This window comes from Aythya fuligula, chromosome 6 (genome assembly GCF_009819795.1).
Source record: "Aythya fuligula isolate bAytFul2 chromosome 6, bAytFul2.pri, whole genome shotgun sequence".
NCBI classification, from domain to species: domain Eukaryota; kingdom Metazoa; phylum Chordata; class Aves; order Anseriformes; family Anatidae; genus Aythya; species Aythya fuligula.
The window spans coordinates 12,018,873-12,040,099 of NC_045564.1; the positions used below are offsets into that span (position 1 = coordinate 12,018,873).

The 21,227-nt window shown below is 48.0% G+C and overlaps 1 protein-coding gene across 1 annotated transcript in view; it reads left to right on the top strand.

Moving 5' to 3' along the window:
• Positions 1-18,113: 18,113 nt before the first annotated feature.
• Positions 18,114-21,227, top strand: part of BMPR2 (bone morphogenetic protein receptor type 2) — a 98,954-nt gene continuing 95,840 nt past the window's right edge. The window contains exon 1 of the mRNA XM_032190085.1: positions 18,114-18,878. Within this exon, the coding sequence (XP_032045976.1) occupies positions 18,803-18,878 (76 nt within the window). The 5' untranslated portion in view covers positions 18,114-18,802. The remainder of the gene's footprint in view (positions 18,879-21,227) is intronic.

Consider the following 21,227-nt stretch of genomic DNA (forward strand, 5'->3'; position numbering starts at 1 on the left):
GTATTCAAAGTTGCTTATCAGTTCAGGCAGATAAGGCTGGCTTGCTTACGCATGGTTTTCCACAAACAAAGGTCTGGGCATTTGTGTACCATCTTGCATCTTTAAAATAATAAAGGCTATGACTACAGTTGGGAAATAATATAACCTCTTTGCACAGGTAACAGTGACTACTCAAGAATTAGATTAGGCCCTTAATTAGGACTTGTGTCTTTTGATGTTTTTTTTTTTTTTTTTTTAAAGTAGAAGCTCAAATCCTGAGGTTTGTACAGCCTCTCTTTTAAGAAGTAATTGTACAACAGGACATTTATGTAGAGCCTATACTATAGGTTACTAGTCTTTGCGAGGGACTTGATCTGTCCAGAAAGGGATCTTTCATTTTTCCTGTTTTAAAAAAAATGAATTACTAATGTAGGAATAAGGATAGGTGTTTTGATTTACTTGCAGAAAAAACAGCTAGCCATGCTGATGATGGCAGTTGAAGTGAAACAGTGGGATCTGTGGAATAGGAGAATCTGAAACCTTTTAATATGATTCTTGCTGGTGTACTAGGGTTAAGCCTAGAAGAGCGTAAAATTATTTTAGAGTAGCCGAAAAGTTTAAAAAGCATTTTGGATACTTCAGCACTTCAAACACTCTTCCCTGCGTCATGGGATATGATGTAGGACACATTCTGCTTTCTTTGCTTCCTGGGCTATACCAACATTGGAAATTTTTCTTTCTCTACAGTAGATAAAAGACACTAATGGAAGCCACCAGATACATCCTCGTTTCAGTTACTTACAAGGGGAGTATGGCTGCAAGGATGCACACAGCTGTGACTTTGTATTTGAAGAGTTAATACTGTGCCTGGGATGCAGAAAGAAATGTAGTATCCGAACCACTCAAAACAGGAGATTCTTAATGTAAACCACTGGTGGCTTCTATGGTATGTGTCACAGTGATAAGATCAGAAAAAGAGCTGATTTCATGGTCTTGCTGCACTTCTTATTGCAGAGACCTGTCACTTTTCAGGGATTTTGTGGCAGAGTGTTGGTGAGGAGGGCAATCTTGACTGAGCCTTAGACAGTGTGGTCAAAGATCTGACTAGAAGACATTTATCCTTCCCAGGGAAAGTCTTGAGCAGAGCCTCCAGCAGAAAACAGCTTCACCATGCTGCAGGACACATGACCAACAGCCAGTCTTCTTGGAGCTGCTAGATGCTCACGAGGTAACTGTCACACTCACATCTGGAGGATGATAACCTTTCATTTTCTCCTCTGCAAGGGGAGTTTCAAGTATGTGGGCGTGTCTGGCTTCCGGGCTAGAGTCCCCCACTTCTTCTCCCCAGAGTCAGCCTGGTTTCTGGGTCCCTGTGTGCCCTTAATTATTTCAGAAGTGGTTTGTCAGTGCTCTTAGTGCACGTGCACATGCACAGCATTACAGGCTGGTGCAGGTAAGTGTGAATGAGGTTATGTGGCCATAGCTGAGGTGTGACTTTCAAATCCAGCTAAACCACTTTCATTCATCTTCTACATTCAGCTTTGTTTCTCGGGTGTCAGGTTGTTCCTCTAAGCTGTGAGCATCTATATTGAGTGATTGTATTTTCAGTAACACTGATCTACGGTAGAAGGGGCTTCAGATCCAAGGGAAATCTAGAAAAAAGCCCTCATTTGGATCAGCAGAGTTGGTTGGGTTTGCCATGTTTATTTTCTGATCTTCACATTCCACCCCTAAAAGCTGAGCTAATGCTTCCCAAATCCTAGAAGTGTACAGGGCTTTCCATCTGTTTAGGAAACACAGTGAGAGCTCTGAATGAGATGTGAGGTGGTAGTGTGGGGAAGAGGAAGGAAACTTGTCTGACAATGCAATGGTTACAAACGAGGTTGTCAAAGTCTACGGCAAAACTTCTTGACAGATCTGCAGACATGTTAAAGCCTTTCTCTTAGATGGGGTTGAAGTCAGATGTGTTTGAATGTATGTGTCCTTTTGCATAATGTTAGAGCAGAAGTTTGTTGCTGCAATGGTGTAGAATCACCTGGAAAATGACCTTTTAAGACTGGTGGTAATCAGCAAGTGGGGGAGAGCCCTGAAAGCCAAGCTCAGGCTTTGTGGTGCTCTGCCACGAGATCAGAAAGGCTGTACAAAATGGCAGCTACCCTGGATGGGAGGCCGGCTTTTATTTACGCGCCTATGAATGCAACACCACAGCACTGACAATGGGAGTAAAAGAACTAAAATTGCCTCTTACCCAATTGGTGCATTGCAGCACACTGAAGCAATATCGGGCAGCACTGTGGCAAGGGAGCGCGCTTCTTCCTCATAGCCAGGCTGCCCGCGCAGGGGTGGGCATGAACGGAAAACGCAAAAACAATTCTTGCCCTTTAGTCCCATTCTCTGCATTTTTGCTAGGTTGAGGGCAGGCAGCTGCAGGAAAGGCGAGTGGTGTGCCTCGCCAAGTAGGGTGAGTACACCAGTGGGGCTCCTGCACTTCCCAGCCTGGTGCTGGCTGCCCTGTGCCCTGCAGGGAGGGGGCTGTGCTCATATTCTGCACCGCAATGTTGGGTGCTTTCTCCATACCTCACCATGTGAAAGTGACCCCTGTGCAGGAGCCTCTCGTGCTCCTCATTTCCCACTGAAGTCTCTGGAACAGGACTGATGTGAGGTGTAAGCTCCGTGCTGTATCTCAGGATGCAGTTTCAGTGGCAGGGGGTGGTGGTAGGCAGCTGGTTCTCATTCCCTGCTGTATGCTGTTGCTGCCTGATAGTGCATTCATGTGTATCCATTTCAAACCCGGGGGGATATAGTACCATCAGGTTGTAGTAGTTAAATAAAATAATCAGAGATGTTTAAACCATCCCCAGCATCTTGTGGATATGTGAATGTGTCACAGGTAGGAAGAACATAAACATAGAAATCCAATTTCTAGGATCTCTGCCACAGCATCTTTTAAAAACGTCAGCAGCAACAAACCAAAAAAGCAGCCTTTGTCTAGACGCTTGTTTCCTAATGCTGAATGCCAGGAGTTATTTCTCTTGTACCTTTCTGGAGACTTTCTGGCTGGAGAATGTTCTCTTTCCAGAGGAAATCCTTTTAACTTTTAGCAGCTTGAGACTCTAATTGGATGAAATAATAGCTTGGCACTCCCCCAAGCAATATGATTTTTATCTTTTTTGTTGTCTGCAAAAGTCTGGCTTGTTCCAGTCTTGTGAGTCACGGAGGGAATGCGGATGGCAGAGGATGCTGGTGTCCAGACCGGGCTCTGGGTGATGTAGGCATGCGGTCCTCAGTGGGACATGGCCACAGAGGGCTGAGGTGTCCTTCCCAAAGCTGGGGTGGTGCTGCCTGCCCCAGGGCTGGCATGCTCTTGTCGCCGATGCTGGTGTGGCTCTGGGCAGCTTCGTTCTCATTAAGTTATTCAAAGGGGATTTTTTGTTGGCTACTGCTCTAGTTTCTCCAGGTGACTCATCTTCTAATAATTACGGATTCGTGCTTTGTCTCTGCCAAACACTAACTATTCATCAGCTTCAACTAGCATGTTTTGATGTTTTCAGTGGAGACTTAGATTTGATGGTTTATTTAGCCCAGAAATAAGCCTGATAGAGTAAACACCAGAGCTTGAACCTCTCTGGATTTTGTTTCTGTATGGCAGATTAAACAAACCAAAGCATTCGGCGCAAGTCTCTTCCTGGGGCCTCAGGGTGCAGAGGAGCAGCCATTGCCTTTGCTGGAACACCCTGCCCTCCTGTGTCCCCAGGGCAGGGTGGCCCTGCCTAGCCCTACTGCCCTCAGTGCGGGCGCCAGGGAGGGTGGCTTACCCGGGCGAGGACAATGCTCTGGCTTCGCTTCTGTATGTGCTAAGCAAAGGTGGTTGAGCTGCAGCAGGAAGCTGCAGGGGATCTCCTCTCGGATTCTCCTCTGGCTTATTAGAGTTTATCATCAGCTGGCTGAATGCCAGCAGGACCGCACTGACCCCACAGCTCCTCCTGGGACTCTCAAGTCTGGGCTGTGCAGGACAGGCTACACTGAACCGATAACGAGGAGTGCTGTGTGTCCCCTTGCCCTTCCCCAACAAGGAACCGCCAGTCTCCCATGCCAGCATCGCTTCCCTCAGGGTGTTTCTTTCCCTTCTCCGTTTACCATCTTTACAGCTTGTTTTCCCTCCGGCATCTGCACGGCTGCCTCCAACAAAGCACTGGCAGACAATCTTATCTCAGGGCACAGCCCGTCCCGCTCTGCCTGCTGTGGCATCTCGGTTGCAGCAAGGTCTCTCTGCAGGATGCCACAGCAGCTCCGCTCATGGAAGGGTCAGTGCTGTGCTGGCCATTGCTTGGAGGGAGAATTATCCAGGTAGGAGGGGTGACTGAGGCTGTTTTCCCCCTCCTTGGCTTATTTGTTTTATTTGCAAGGCTTTTTTTTTTTTGTGTGTGTGTGTCCCCTGGGTTTGTGGTTTTTGTGTTTTGGTGATCCAAACAGTTGTGCTCTGTGGCATCTGTGGGAAAGGGCCTTGCATGGATTTCAAGAAATGAGGCTTTAAACCTGCCAGGGAAGAGAGGTTGAGAACTTTCACTGCTCATGCCTTCAAGCACATATCCCTAATAACTAATGCACCTGAAACTATTAAAATACAGATACAAATAGCGCCAGAATTAATTAAAGAAACTTAACCATTTCTCTTGCCCAGCCACACCTTGCAAATGAGGAAATATTTAGTCTTATGCAAAAATTTGAAAGAGATCAGCCTGAAAGCCTTGTGGCATATGTTTCCACGCACATTGCTGGGGCAGTATCAAGGCATTTTGCAGAACTCCTAGTGAAAGGTGTTTATTCTCTAAAGGCTTACTGTTAGAGCCTCATGTCTTCTGCAGTCTATGGGAAGCTGAGAGTTTCTGGGCACAGCGCTGAAGACTGGACCTGTTAACAGTGAATGGTAGTCCTGTTTGCTTTCCGAGGAGCTCATAAATGGGCTCTCAGATACCCCTGTCAGTGGGCCAGCGCTCAATACGACTGGTGTTGTAGTGAGGTGAGTTCTATGGTTAGAGCCTCGTTCAGCAGCCAGCCATCCGCGTTATCATACTGTTTACTTTGGTTTCTGAAGTCCAACACACGTGCATCACTTTACTGAGCACAGGGGCCAAGGAACTGTTATATGCCACTGCTTTTGGCTGGCTCCCAACATATGCATTTTTAGGGTTTATTTTCCTTTCTTAAAATAAAGTGAAGTTTAGAAACTTTTGCTGACAAAAGCTGAAATACCAATTTAATCATGAGCCTACAGAGCTGTCAAAAATATCAAGTAGCATGAAGTTTGCAGTAAGTCATTGGAACTTGGAACACTGCTGCTGACAGTTGAGCAACTACCACTTGCTGAGGTCAAAACTACAAAAAAAAAAAAAAAGCTTTAAGTGCATTTTTAACCTTAAAGAAAAGGTCAGTGTGGAATAGCAGAATATGTGCTTATGTGTTTGTGATCTCTCCATCAAATTTGCTCAACATGCGATGTGAAATCCAGGTTTTCTTTGGCTGTCAGATATTAACCATCATCCCCGTGTGAAACCCTGCCCTTCAGAAATGGCAGCAGTCAGTGGGTTTTGCCCACCTTGTAGCTGTGCTTCACAGGTTCCTGGGGAGAAGGGGGAAGGCTGAAAACAAGCACGGAGCCCTGCGTGGCCGTGCCTCATGCTAGTGACCACCAGGTTCCCGTCCTGAAGATCTGGCTGTGCTTGCACCTGACCCCAGTGTGCACCTCTGCTCTGTCCTGGGAAAGATTTGGGGCCAACCCACTTGTCTTTGGATAGACTGGCTCTGGAAAGCAAAACTGAGTGTCTGTGTTGCACCACTGATAAGGAGCGCTGGCATGCAGGGTTTGATGCAGCTCTGGAGTTGCAGTGGGTTGCCACGTGTTCGTTGTACCCTTTGTTGGATGCTGTGAGTCATCAAAGGTGACGCCTGCAGGAAAACAAGGTGGATATGGCAATTTCTTCCTGCAGCTGCTTCCATGAGATGGACAGAAGTCGGGTGTTCTCTGACCTGGTTTTGGCTAAGTGATTTGCACAGAGCAGGCAGTTTTGCCTGTCTTTCAAAGACTGAGGGTAATGGAAGCTTTTTTACATAACATCTAGAAGGTGATATTATGATTTAGGCCAAGGAGTACTTTTTTCACATTAAAATGTTTACGGAAGCCAACAACAAAGAAGCTGACATTCCTGCTGAAGCAGCTCCTTCAGCACGAGCCGCGTTGCCCAGCTGCTGTGTGGCAGGGGGATGCGCTGGGGACCAGAAGCTTTGGTCGTGCCCGTTTCCATGGGTGTTGTATACGTCAGGGCACTGCTGTTGTAATTCTGGTGGTGCAATCCTGCCACTTCCTCAGTAACTCAGAGTCTTCCTGGACAGAATGGGAAAAGCAGAAACAGGTCAATGCTGAAGTCCTTCAGAATTAATCCCCAAGACATGGAAGAAACAAGAATAGAAGTGGTGCAGAGGTGATTCGTTTTTTATCCATCATTGCAGATTGCTTTCAACTGTGAATTTCTTGATGAATATTTAATATTCAGTACAGAATTCCATTTTGACATGAAATCTCTAGGGATGCAGTCCTGATACAGAGGGAGGAAAAAAAAAAAAAAACAACTAACAAAGTTAAACTACTCCTTTTCCTGCTTGTGGTATTTATTTTAATGTTTCCAGGTTCCTGCAGTGTCTTTGCATGTCATTGCTCACTTGTTTTCTTCAGAATCCTTCATTTCTCACTTGTCTGAAATTGCTGCACTACTATTTCGCTATGGAAAACAAATATTTTTCCCTCAATGTTTGCAAAGCTACCCACAGTGCAACAGACCTCCCTGAGCTTCAGTGGAGGTGGGACTGCTGAACTAAAGGGGAAAAGCTCTGTCGGGCAAAGTACCACCCTGCGTGTGCGGAGCCATCCTGGTCACCCCCGTGTGCTGCCAGGGGTCTGGCAGGGCTGGGAGCTGCTGCTGAGCGCCGTGGGGTGTCCTGGTGTGATTTCATAAAGTTAACAGCCAGGGTCGGGTGATGCGATGCGCTGCCTTCAGACACAGCATGCGTAAACCCAGCCCGCTGCTGAGACAAAAGTGGCTTTAAGCCCTGTCTATCCATCATCTCATCCATCTGGTTTACTTTTGCCAGCTGGCATGAAAGGCTCTTTTATCTAAAACTATTTCCAGCTATTTCTCCTTTCAGAAACTCTTGAGTGTTCGCATGACTTTTAAGAGCTATTTCCAGCATTTTTGGCTGGCAAGCATTCCAGCTTCATACTTTGTGGCAGGTATTTGAGCACATTCCCTTGCTTTACGAACGGCTCCGAGAGCAGTTTGTCATGCCCAGGAAGGGCATGTCTCCCGCTCAAAATACCCATTATTTTCTCACATTGTGCTCGACACCCCTTGAGAAGTTGCAGGTTGGCAGCGTGTTGTTCACAGGAACAGGCAGGGGCTGTTTGTGCGCTCCATCCTCTCAGGCCAGGCAGCGGAGAGGAGCTGGCAGTGAGCAGCATTGCGCTGGGGCCGCGAACCTGCCGATGCTGTTTGCCACCTCTTGAAGAAGCACTTGATGCGAAGTCAAGGCTGTTGCTGTTGTGCAGTAGTTGGCTCGCTTAGAAAGATCTTCTGTGTGTTTTCTTTCCCCCCTCAGATGTAGTACTTTGTGGCCAAATCACACAATCTCAAGGGAGCATTCTGGCTGAAGAAATGACTTCAGAATTTGGCCTAACATAACTTTAAGATAAAAGCTTTTATGTAATCGCTAATTCACAGTCGCAAGTTGCTTCAGTTTCTCTCGTTATCATTCTGAAGTTATTTTTTTCATGCTGGGAGTTGGATTTTCCTGGCATCGCGTCTGTTTTCAGAGATGTATACACCACAACTGCTGACAACTCAGAGCCTGATCCCATGTTCCTCGACCCTGGCTGTAGCTTGTTTTTTCTGGCACCGCTTTAAAGCTTCCCATCTCCGCTTGTCTTCTGATGACCAGTGGCGGCCCTTCAGCTGCAGGAGGAATGCCCGATGCTGTCCTGCTCGTCTCGAGCTCTTCTGTTCCTGGGACAGCAGTGCAGTTTGGTACCAGTCTCTCTGAGGTTGCTCCACAGCTAGCTGTGTGCTGGACAGTACAACAGTATGCCTGTTTATCTCCCTTTTGTCTGGGTTTATTTTTGTTGTTATTGTTACATTCAGTTATGTTTTTTTCCCTAGGCCTCTTTCCTCGCTTTTTCTCATCTTAACTCAATCGTTTTTTGAGTTGCCTTGGTACTGAGGGGGGAGCTCCAGTTGCCGTTGGGTGGCATGCAGCAGCCTGCTGTACGCACTCCTTCCATGTCCTCGTTCAGGTCTCAGCGTGCTTCCCTCTCCCTGAAGCTTTATCTGAGCCTTGTGGTTTCCATCACAGCTGCACACAGCTGACGTGATGCAGCCTTCATCCCATAGAGCTGCTGTTTGCTTTGAAGCAGTCAGCCTCTTCCATCCTTTGCTTATCTCCCAGGCACAGCATGAGGTTGTGCCCACTCCCGCTGGCGAGCTGCTTTGAGATCCTCTGATGAAAGGTTTGCTGTAAATGCTGAGGATCGTCATAGGTTGCGTGATCACTTCAGCTTCCAGGGAGGCTGTCTAGCAGGCTGTAGGTATGCAGCATCCTAACGAAACCATGGCAGAAAATGCCTGCCAGCAGCAGGCTGATGCAGGGAGCAGAACTGAAGCAAGGAAGCTGGCCCATCCTTCATGGCTGTCTCTTGTGGCTCCAGCCAGACCTGCAGGCCCACCGTGCAACTGCAGCACGGAGAAACATCAGAGAAGCAATTCCAGCACGGATGAGCCTAACTCCTGACAGTCCAAAGCAAAGCAAGGATTTGCTCTGAGCAACAGCTGGAGTAAGCGGAGCACATATCTGGTCTCAGCCTTGCTCGGGCTTTCATGATGGTCTCCAGCCACAACAGCCTCATTTTTCAGACACAGGTTGCTGCTGCTCATCAGGCTTGAATGAACTCTGGCCAGGCTTGGACCTCTACATGCTGGAGCAAAAAAAAAAAAATAAATCAGAAAACAAAAAACCACCTCAGGCTACAGCAGCAGGAGGCCAGAGGCGTTGGAGAGACGGGGGCACTGTGTTTGGATACGCACAAGGCAGCCTCTGTTCTGCTTAATTTTGGAACAGCGATTAGCTTGTGACCTGCCGTGCTCAAGGTGGCGGGCCGGCCATCCATGGGCCTGGTTGTTTCAGGCTGTGGCTCCCGGGCGGCAGTGCCTTTGGCAGCGCGGGCTGGTGCCAGCATGAAGGGCCTGTTGTTGAGGTGCCTCGAGTGGGCAGCAGCTGCAGGGAGAGGCTTCTCGGTGTGCCAGGGGCCGTAAGCAGCAGCATGCGTCAACTGCTCACACCTGCAGAAGCCGCGGGAGGAGATAGCCCGGTAGCAGCAGCTGCCCCCGAAATTATTTGTGCACATGTTTGGCTCCGAAGGCCTCCCGCGCAGCTGGCTGGAGGTCACTGCGAGCGCTGATAGGATTGCCAAACAGCAAGAAGACGGGACAAGGTCAGGGGCTCTTCTGGTAGCGAGGCAGAGCATGTTTAGCAAACATCATTATCTTCTGAATTGGGTGTGAGAGATTTCATCGACAAAACACATAGGGGAGGGTCTGGACACTAGCAGAGGGCAGGAGAAGTCTGCTTTACAGCTTTTGGCTGAGTTGAGAGAAACATGGGAATTGCTGCTTCCTTCCAAAACTGAGGATTAGCTTCAGGGAGCCAAGGGCTAGATAGAGAGAAACTTTCGGACCTTTTTTCTCTTGCCTCTGAACACTGCACAGCTGGCGGCATGGGTTCTCCATCACACACAGCCGTTGCTGCTACCCTATGGTCTGCTTGCTGTGTCCCTGCCTCCCAAGGGGAGAACCCGGGCCTGGGTCCCCAGAGGATGGGGGAGGAGGAGCAGAGCTGTGCAGCTCTGGCTCTGCACTTGGTTATCCAAAGTCAGGCACAGCTGAAGGGAGGCTTCGTGTCTGGTAGCTCTTGGCTGGTTGGGCAGAGGGGATCCCTGATGCAGCTTCATGGGCACGAGGAAAGCAGCTGGGAGGGCTTGCAAGGTGCTTGGTTCTTCTGCACGACGGGGTGGCTAAAGGCAATGTGTGGCCTTTGAACCCGTGCCTCACTTGGGGAAACATGTCCCTGGGCAGGGCAGCTGCAGATCAGACACTGCACCCAGAAGAAGCCATCAGGGCCTGAGGGTAAGGGTGGTCCACAAAACCCATGAGAGGGAGTAGCACAAGTGCCTGGGGAGGGGGTGTTGGGTGCACCCCAGCAGAGGAAGGAAAAGAGGGACAGGTCTGCCTGGGGGAGACAGGCATTAGTGGGATGCTGAGGTGTAGGGATTGATCAGTGGCCAGAGGGAGCTGGGGGGGAGCTTGTCTCTGTGGGTACGTGCTTCTTCCTCCAGCCTCCATCCACTGCTGCAGATGCAGATTTCAGCCCTTGCTGGCAGCACGTAGGCAGCAGGTGCCTGTATCTTGGAAGGTCTGGAAGGCTGAGACGTTTGCTGTTCTTGCTGACTTTTAGTCCCTGATGGCAGAGCAGCAAAGCCTCCCGCATGCCTGCCTGCATGGTTGGTGGTGGTAGCACCACTGGGCAGGCAGACCATCCACCTCTGCACGGACAGGCCCAGGGCTCGGGGTTCCCCCCTCTTCTCCACGCCTTGGGGGGTTCCTCCCGCTGCTGTTCTCCTTTCCTTGTAGGGCTGGTGGGGCCAGTACCCAGCAGCACCTCTATTACCCTGCAAATAGTTGCCTCTAGGCAAAATGCTAATCCACAGAGAGGTTTGGTAGATATCAGAGGTCTGAGTTTAAGTATTGCCTTTTTTCTTAAAACCACAAATGTAAATTCTGAATTGCTTAACCCTCCCCGGAACTCTTCCTCTTTTTTCCCTCCAGGCTGCCCTCTCTCCTGCCCGCAGCTTTCCTTCCTGTTTCTGTTCAGCGCTCGGTTCAGGTGTCTGATCCTGTCTGCTCTCTCTTTGTGTCCCCCTCCACCTTTCTCTGGAGAGCTGCAAGCTCCAGCAGCTCATGGGGGAGAGGTGCAGGGGGCCATTTATGCTTGTGCTGAACATAACCTCTCCAAAGTTGTTGAAATGGCTAAAAGCAAATGTATACAAAGGTGAAACTGAAAAAAAAAAAATGCTGGAGAGGGGATCCCCTGCTCATTCATGGGTTTTACTGAACTCTGCAAAGAAAAGTATAAAAATAACACTTTTCTTTAGAAATGAAGGGGAATATTTCCGTTATCTCTCTCTGCCAACTTGTTCCCCCTGCTTATTTATTTGCTGTGTACTTCTAATCATGAATCACAAGCAGAGGAAGAGGTTTTGTGGTGTAGACTGTGCTCCCCAGGCCAGTGGTTGGTCAGCCCACTTCATTCTGGAGATGACCTGTGGAGCCTGTACCTCACTTGCAGATCAAAGGTTTTCAGTTCTCTGGTGTGGAAAAACAGAGGAAACAGATGGGTTTTGTTTTTCCTTGTAGACCTGTGAGAGGCAGCTAGGCCACACAGAGACACGGGCCCATTTTTTGATCTGAAGGGGTGTTCTTTACAGATTAAAATGTTTCCAAATTGTCAGGCAGCAGCTGCCTTGTTACAGGGACAGCCTTGGAGGAGAATCACAAGAAAGGCAGGGGACAAACACAGGTCCAACCATGCCCCTGTTACCCACCAGCTGTCCTGGCTTGGAGCATGGTGTTGTCCTTTGGGAAGAGGAGTAATGTTGAGGTGTCACATTGGTAAGGCTTGTGTCATTCTGGTGCTGCCACTGCCACCCACTCAGAAACAGTTGGGGACAATTTGCATGTGTGGCTGTTTTGCCACTGAAATAGTCATTGTAAACCAGCAAGTAACTCTTGTATTTTGTAGTCACTACTTTTCTCTTTTAGGAGAATGGCTGGCATGGTGTTCATGGACAACCAGCAACAGGCATGGTCACGCTGCTTCCTGTCTTTCTGCCCTTGCCATGGCAAAGGGAGTGCAAGTTCACCAAGGCTTCATCAGGTGATTTCATTTGTTCTCAAGGGGCGTTTATGTTAGCTTTCTGCTGGAAGTGTTGTGTTGATTGGATAAATACTCTCAGGTCTAATTGTCTGGGAGAAATTAGAGAACAAAAAGGAAGAGGTGGCTTCTGAAAGCCAACCTGGCCTTGTACTGTCAACTAGCTCATTTAGGGAATGATTAAAGGGGGGGGGGGAGGGAGGAGGAATGTAGGAGTAGGAGGAGAGTGTTGGAGATGCTATGAGCACTGCTCCCAGCCGCCTGTCGTGAGTGTGAGAAGGCGCAGGTAGCTCTCAGGAATGAAGCCCTGCAGGTCTGTGGCAATGACATACCCCTTTGCGAAGGACAAGAAGATAGTTCTATGACACAACTCAAACCTATCGCTGCTTCTGACTAAGTCCATTGTTGGATTTAATGAACAAGTAAGTGATGTTTTTCAAACTGATAAACACCCTGCAGCAAATTTCTCATTTTGTGTTGCAATGAGCAAGCCAAGGAAGTTGTGGCAAGCTGTAAAGGGCTTCAGTGTACGATTTAAGTCTTTATTCAAAGTGGAGGCGTTTCTCGGAGCTAGCATGAAAGTTTCTCTCACCTCCACCCCCAAAATGGAGATAAAGTTTCCACAGACTAAGCAGTGTTATCTCTAAAACAAGACAGTGACTGCTACGAACATTGCTGGTAGTTCATTATCACAGTGAGATATGCATTATGAAACATAAAATGTCTATTAACTGTTTCACTGCTAATCCTTCTAGATACTAAATATTTCAGTTGTGTGTCTATACCTGCAACATGCAACTTCCTTCTTCTCCTGACCACCAAAAGCTTGCCTGTCCCGTGCCCACCTGCTTACGCTTCCAGGCTTGAGACTTGCATCTTTTTGTAATACAATTCTGTGTTACCCATAGGAGACCATTTACTATCCTCACAGGAAATGTGGGGCCAGTATACAAGAAAAAAAGTTCAATATCAAATAAATCTTTCCAGGGACTGCCCTAAAACAGTGCAATTTTTTTTGTTGTCGTTAAATTAATTAAAAGTCTATTGTTGAAAGGTAAGCAAAGCTGCCACAAAATTTGTCTTTATATAGGATGATGTCAAAGACTATGGTGAGTTCATTGTAGAATATGGCTTGTCTTGCAGTAGATTGCATAAGAACAGGGTAGAGTTAGAAATATCCAGGGCTGAAAACAGTAACTCATACTTGCAAATACTTGTTGTTTTCAAATGATGGACAGTTGCTGCTATTTTCTCTGATTGGGAGACAAAGAAGAATGAAGCCATAGTAGCCTTCAGACAGGCTTTTATGAGTCTAAAGGCCGAAAGTAATGTCTGGCACAGATTATTTAACTGGGCTAAAGGGGAAACAAATTCCCTCTGAGGCAGGAAATTCAATTTACCATTTCCTTAAAGTAGTATCGTGAGAGTGAGAGCAGCTTCTGTTGCACGGTGCCAAGGAGGCTTTATCAGTCTGAGATCTTGGCAGGACAGACCAGACTGGTTGTCGATTGCTGTGGATAGTGCTTTTCCTGCCGATCAGAAAGAACAGAAAGGAATTGACTTTCCACCACAAAGGACTTGCCCAGGGTTTCAGTCAATCTTTTCTCCATTTGAGTCTGAGAGACTTTGGCTATGATGCCACTTACCCGCTTTTGTCACAGCTTGGTGTTTGTCTGACCCTCTTTTGTGGAATCCGTTTTCCCAAGATGAAGCTGAGCCCTGGAAAAGGAGCAGAAACCAGCAGTCAGTTCAGGCGAGGTGTGAGTGATGATGGTAGGCTGAGGGAAGGCATACAAAGGAAACGTGTCTGTGCTGAAGAAAGGTACTTCGGGAGCCAGAGTGCTTCTGAAATCCCCGGAGGACTCGCCGTTTCTCTTTCTGTGTATCACGTGCCCACTTTCCTATAATTACAATCTTTCCACAGCCACTCTCGCTGTTCTGACCTTTAACTCCTAGGGGACCTACAGGGGGGCATATTAATGACTCTGTGTGACACCCCAGATTTAACCCTGATGGGAAAATCTATGTAAAATAAGTAACTGAATGCTTCCAATGGTAACAGCGTCTGCGTGTGATTACTTGTTTGGCTGCATTGGCTGAAGCTTTAGCTGCTAACTCAGCAGACTGTGAGTAGACAGTATTGTCTTTTCAGTTCATTCTGGCTGCAGTTCATGATGTTAATAATAATCCAGAGAGCTATATAAGGCTTGGATCCTAGCTATCGGAAACCACCTCTCTCTCGACCTCCTGGTACAGGAGGTGAGATATGGGAGATGATCCTGCTGACAGTTCCCTCGTATTAATGAATGGGAGGCATTCATGGTGGGGACTTGCATCAAATCCATTATTTATTTGGGTACTACTTAGGATTCAGAATGGGTGTACTTATTTGTAGGAAAGCCTGTGAACATCTTGATTACTGTTTTAGCATATGTTTATGCTTCAGAGTCAGTGCTATGGGGATGCTTTGTTTTTAAATCGGGGACAGAATATGCCCTGAAAACTAACCATTGGGCCATGTAGTTATTCTCTTTCCCCAACACTTATGACAGCACTGAGAGAACACTCTGGCCAAGCTGATAGGCAGCCAAGTATAATTTATGGCTTATTTTAAACTGATCTGTTGACTTCATGAAAGGCCCTGTCAAAAGAACAGTCCCTGAGTCCTAGCAATGATAACAGTTGTGTGGCGTCAGCGCTGAAAAACTCTTGGATAACAGTGAAACCATCCTGAGAAATCCTTTTAAAGTGCCTAAAAAATCACTTTTTCTAAAAATAAATGGGTCTAAAGCTATTGTTTGATAGTTCACTTTTGTTTTCTTCATGCCTTGTTCATGTTATTTTCCACTGATTGCAATATTCTCTTGGAAGCCTGAAAACAATTCTTTGTATGCCTGATAATTTAAAAAAAAAAACACACACCCATGCATTGTTCCAATGAAATGCTTCTAACAATGACATGTTCTATTTCATTTACATACAGTCTTGAATTTGCAAGCGACATCGCTGTGTTTGCATGTGCATCAGTACGGCCACCATCAGGAAACACCCGAGATGTGTATCGGCCTTACTGCTCTCTTCTGTGTCTTGCTCTAGTGCAGACATAGCATAAAGGGCAGTCCCAGTGCCCAGGAAGGGCCTGTGTCATTCAAAGCTCCCTCGCCCTAGGGCAAGATGGCTGTGCCCTGCTGCAAGACCTTAGTGCACGTTAGGGCGATACCGAAGGGAGCTTGCAGCTACTGTACCCTGGCTTTTCTGTTGCCATTCTCCTTGCAGCCTGCCCCAGGAATGCTTCCAAGCGCATCCTTGTCCCTGCCGGGCTGTGAGAGCACCCAGCAGCAGTTGTAAAAGAGCATCTACTTCATAAGATCTTTTTTCCCTCATTCTCTATTTTTTTAAACCAGTCTCTTCTTAGTTGCATTCAAAACTGTTGTTTCATCAGGTGAAGTTCTTCCTGGTGGAAATGTGCAGTTCTTCGGGCAGAATACCATCCTCTGAAATCTTGGTAAATTTTTCAGGTTTTCTCTCATCTCTCCCCTGCCCTTTTCTGGACCAATACAACAGACTCTGCAAGTCTTTGTTATCCTGAGTATTTTCCCACTGGTCTTATTTGACATTGCTGAATATTAGGCTAGTGAAGTTCTAGCTCACGGTTAAACAGATAAAACAATGTCACAGCAAGAGTTATAAATATGCCTTTGTCCAAGCCCATAACAATGAGCGAGTCTGCGAGTGACAGTTCAGATCTCTGGTTTCCTCTCACCACCGTGGGAAAAGGAAGCTGCTTCTGTGCTTAGACAGCAGTGATTGCTTCCTACATCTGTGTGGTGCAGCGGGAGCCAGCCCCTCCTGGGCTCTGCTCGCCAGCTCCAGAGAATCAGGCATAGCTGCTTCACAGCTCCATGGCTCCGTAGCATGACCTGCATCTGTGGCCAGGAACCCTTTGCACCCTCTGTAGCTGCACCAGGCTGGAGGGGAGCAGAACCTGCAGGAGAAGGGCTTCTGCAAAATTCAAGAGAGGAGGGAAGGAGAAAAAAGTCTTGCAAACTGCTGGGAACGTGCAGCCAGGTGATTAGTACTAAGGCCCTGATACAAGGTCTGGTGAAACAGCTCCACAGCCTCAGGGGTTCTTTTGCAGGCCTCCGTGGCCTTCACAAGGGTGTCTTCTGGATCATGGTCTGGGTTTTTGTGAAACAAGAGAGGAAATAGTTGTATAAAATAGCATGAGTCTCACTTCTTCTTTCTAGGAAAACAAAACACAATAAAAATCCAATCCATTTTGTTGTGAGAATGAAAGTTTTAAAGCAGAAAATCCATTTATATGATTCCTTGTGGAAGAGAACTCCCAATGTTAATTAATGAGCCCAAACCAGAACCATTAAAACAAGCAGGACTTCAGCCGTTTACTTCAGGCTGAGCAGGTTTTGATATATGTCATAAACAATTACAGCGTTTTTTTCTACCATCTAAACAGTGAAAGTGCTGTGCAACCCACACAGTTAGGTGGTTGTTTTCTGTGAACACAGTAGGTCTCACTTATTTTTTTGGTATGTAGTGCTGGGTAAAAGTATGTTGCATAGTTTGGTGTCTTTGCTAAACCAGAAAAGAACAGTGGATTTTGGGCCCACAAAAAATACTCAGTGCTGCCTTTTTTTTTTTTCCCTTCTTGGAGGTAAAACTATTGTTTGGTGTTGGTGGTTGTTTTTTTTCTTCTTCTAAAGCTTATTTCTTGACAGTTCACATTCCCCAAATAACAGGAAGGATACTGTGGTTTACGCGTGGTTGTAATTTTGGAAAGTGGCAATACGAATTACAATTTGGCATTTTATATTTTATTGTCTTTCATCAATATCCATGTTAGATGTGCATAATTAGAAGTAAAAATATTGTAACAAACATTGAAACTGTTATTACAATTGTCAGCCACCCAAACTCAACTTGACCCTAGGAGTGTCAAACCATGGCTCTGGCCTAAGCATCACAGCGATAAAAATGCTGTTAGAATTTAATAATTCTCTTGGTGATGCAAGAATCAGATCGAATCTATTTCACCTGTTAGGACTTGCGAAGAGGAATGAAGTTACTCAAAGGCTTTTTATTGTTGTTGAAATCCTATCTGATTTGCACCTACACCATTTCACGTAGAGGTATTTAGTGTTTTGAGGCGTGGAATTGGGTTTTTGAATTTGTGTGCGTTGTTCCCATTCTTGAAATTGGTGTAGGGATTTGGGCAGAGGGAAGTGTTTCTCATACTCTTCCCCTAGGAAGAGCATGGATAGGCAGGCACCCTCTGCGTGCAGGATGTTTTTAGGAACCTTTTCTCCCTTATACCCAGTAAAACCCGTTTGAAGGAGCCTTGCTGGGCTGGAACACCACACACCGCATTCCAGCTGCAGCTCTCCCATCAGCTGCCGGCCTGAATCATTTCCCCTCCTGTGCAACGTAGCAAAGGTTACAGCGCGCCAGCAGCGCGGCCGGCTGGCGCTATCTGTGTGGTGAGACCATAAACCGGGCTGAGCACGGAACGGGGCGAGGCAGGTGCCTGAAGCCGTGCGAGCGGGGCAGGATTTGGGGGGGTGAAAGGGCAGAAGCGGCGGGGCTGTGCGGGAGGCAGGGGGAGGTTTTGCCGGGGGCCGGGGCCGCTCCCTCAGCGCCGCTCCCTCGGCGCCGCCATTTGCCGCCGCCCCCTGCCCGGCTCCGTGCTGCGGGGCGCGCTGCACCCCCCACAACATGGCGGCGCCCTGCGCGCGCGGCGGGGCCCCCTCTTCGGCTCCCCGGCGGCTCCGCCTCCGCGGTGCGGGGCGGGCGGGGCGCGGGGCGGCTCCGCCAGGCGGGGCGGGGCGGCGGTGGGAGCGAGTCCCCTTTGTGTCTGGCGCGAGGGAGGGAGGGCGGCCGTTGGGGCCGGCGGGCGGGAGGGGGAGCGGCGGAGCGGCGGCGGCGGAGGCTCGGCGGGCACGGGAAGGAGGCGGAGCGGAGCCCAGCCCAGCCGCCCCTCACCGGCGAGCCCCGCGGGGCTGAGGCGTTCCCCGCCCGGCGGGCAGAGCTGAGGGAGGAGGCCGGGCCGGGGGCTGCCCGCCGCCGCTGAGAAGGAGGAGGAGGAGGAGGAGGCTCCCGGAGCGAGGCGAGGCGAGGAGGCAGCGCGTTCCCCCGGCGCGGGGAGGGCCTGGCCGTGCCGTGCCGTGCCGTGCCTCCCGGCGCTCCGGGCCCCACCTCGTCGGGGTGGCCGGGGGGCGGCGGGCCGGGGCTGCGCGGCGGAGGCAGATGGGCCGAGGGGCGGCCGCAGCCGGCGCCCACAGAGCCCAGCGGGTCTCGCCCCGCCGCCCAGCGGCCCAGCGGCTCCCCGCGACCCCGGCCGTGTGAGGCGGCCGAGGGGACGGCGCCGTCGGGCTGCGCCCCTTCGCTCAGCCCCTAGAGCCGGCCGGGACTGACAGCCGCTCCATCCTCCCGCCTGGATATGTTTCCTTCCCAACCCGGCTGCTTCTTCGACATCGTGAAGCTGCGTGGGAAATAAAGCCGCCTTCCTGTCCCGGGAGGAGGGCGATGCGGCCGGCGGCAGCCGCTTTTCCCCCCGCTCCCCCGGCCGCCGAGACATGAGGGCAGGCTGCTGTGAGGGAGGAAGAGCGGAGACGGCTCCCCCCACCTGCCCCTCGCCCTCCCGGACCGGATTGTGAACCGAGAGAGCTCAGTCAGGCCGCTGGAAAAAAAAAAAAAGGAGGAAATTCCTCTCGTCGGTATCTTTTTTTTTTTTTTTTTTTTTCTCCTCCTTCTGCCTCGATCCTCGGCTCCCCCAGGTATGACTGCCTCACTGCAGCACCTCTTGCTGGTGCTCCTGCTCTCCAGTGCCACCCTGCTGCTCAGCACTGCGGCTGGTAAGTAGCCAGTGGCTGCACGGAGCTGGCCATTTTGGCACGGCCGAGGGGGTGGGGTCCGCCGGCATTTGCACACATCTGGGTCTCCTTAAAAAGTGCTGGGCATGTATTTCAGCTGCGAAGCGTGATAAAGTTTTGAAAGCCCGATCTGTTAGGGCGTCTCGGGATACAAATCTGCTTTATTGCGTAAATGGACTCGACCTGCATCCAGGATGCACGTTTTGTCTCGATCTGCTGCTCCCGTCTCCTCGCTTATTTCAATTTTGGAAGCACACATAGTCTTTTTGTTTTGCATGCCTTGCCCTTTGTAAGGTAATGCAGGCGTTTTTAATATATATTTTAATCGTCAGCAGAGCTGTGCCTGTTTTGCTGTGGGATCTTTGGGCACAGCCATTTTTAATTTTATCAGCATCAAGGCTTTTAGGGGCCTTAAACGTGCTACAGTTTTATGACAGACTTATAGTAAGGTATATCTTTTTTCTTTGGGGAGAGAAATGAAGCAAAAATGAGGCGTTTTCCCCTCATGATTGTAGAGGAGTAACAAAATGCTGTTGAGGAGCACTGAAAGGTCTCACAGAGTACTCTTTTTTATTAAAAAGTTAGAAGTGTATATTGTAAGATCATCCTTATTAATATTTTATAATATATACTTGTAATTTTGCTTGGAAGCTTGACGTTAGACACATGAAACATTTGGTCCTGATATTGGAAGAGAGACGTGTGTTGGTCTGGCATCCTTTGGCTTTCTGTCATGGTGACAGATGAGCATGTTGGAGCTTTCTGAGTGTTACCCAGTGTCGTTAGGCACTTATGCCAACGTTTCTCACTCGATATATTTTCCAGCAGTTCTGGAAGACTGCTGTGACTTTGGTGTCTTTTTACTAATCGGGACCTAGTCTGAAATGCTGGGTCTTTCCAGTATTGCTTTAGTAGTCAGATGTGTATAGTTCATAAACGAATCCTTGTAAGAAGAATACAGCGTGTAGGCAGTTTCTTCATTGCTCTGACTGGATAGCCCCAGATTTTCTTGCTTCTGCTTTTTAAGAGGTCTCTTTTGTGAGGATATTAACATGAAATAGTTGATGTTGCCTGTATCATCCTGACCTTTGACTATTGTAATTTTAGATTGATCTCTGCAGTGTCTGTCTGTGGTAGTTTCTTGGGAGTATGTTTTTTCTTTCTTTCTTTCTGGAAGAAGGGACTTCTGAAGGTCAGAAGTCTTGATATTAAAACATGCATGAATTGAGAGTGCCCAGTATCTAACTGTTCTTTCAAATACAATGATAATAATAATAATAACAAAAATAAAAAGAAAAGCGTAGGCTTTTTCTCCCCCATCAGGAAAACTTGAACGAGTTGCTCATTTCTTTGCCTTTCTGAGGGAGAAGGGGTACTGAAGGAGCAAGGACAGATTTGAACCAGGCCAAGGGCTGGGCAGGTGTGGTACGAGCCTGTTTGCACAGTTTTGCCAGTCAACCTCAATCCTGACCTGGCAGCAGCATTCCTGTATTTCAGTTCTGGTTTTGCCTTGTTAAAAGGGTTTTAACAATGCCAGCTTGTTTGGCTATTTTGTGCATAGGAGCCTATTTTCCCATTGTGATTTATTTCTTAATTGTGAAATTTTAACAATCGACACTATGAAAAACCTTGGTCATAATCCTGTGTAAGAGTAATTACATGAATTATTTGAGCTTTAGCTAAAGTAACTAATTGTTGATTTTAAGTTTACACTGCATTTCAGAAAAAAAAAGTCTATACATGGGGAGGCTACACTAATGTGTAATTCTGCCCTTTTATGTTCATGAAAGAGCCAACACTACTTCTTCTCTTCCCCTCCCCCCAAAGTATGAACTGTATGCTCACATCAGCGTAGAAAATGCTGGCTTTCTAGCTTGGAAAACCCTTTCTAATTGCTCCTTCTGATCGGTGATGGATCCTGTGTCTCTGCAGTATGTGGAACTGAGTGTTTATAGATGTAAAATTGTGACATCAGAGGGGAAGTATTTTCATAACAGGTTTGCAGATTTTGGCCTTGAGAAGAATCTCTTGATCTCCTTGTGGAGAGCTCAGTAAAGACCTGAGCTTAGGATAGTCAGGAAGGAAGAGATGAGGAGATGCGTAAAGAAGATGAAAAATCTTGAAGTGGGGCTGTAGATGACAGTTTTGCTTTTCATCTAGAATACGAATGAAGAATGAAGGTGGTCCTTCCTTCACCTTGATAAATGAGGATATAGTACAGAACTGGCTCTAGGTTCAAGTGGGGCTTTCCTTTTTTTTTTTTTTTCCTCCTTGATTTTTAGGAGAAAAATATTACTGCTTTCCTTTATAAAATACAAATTTTGACAGATA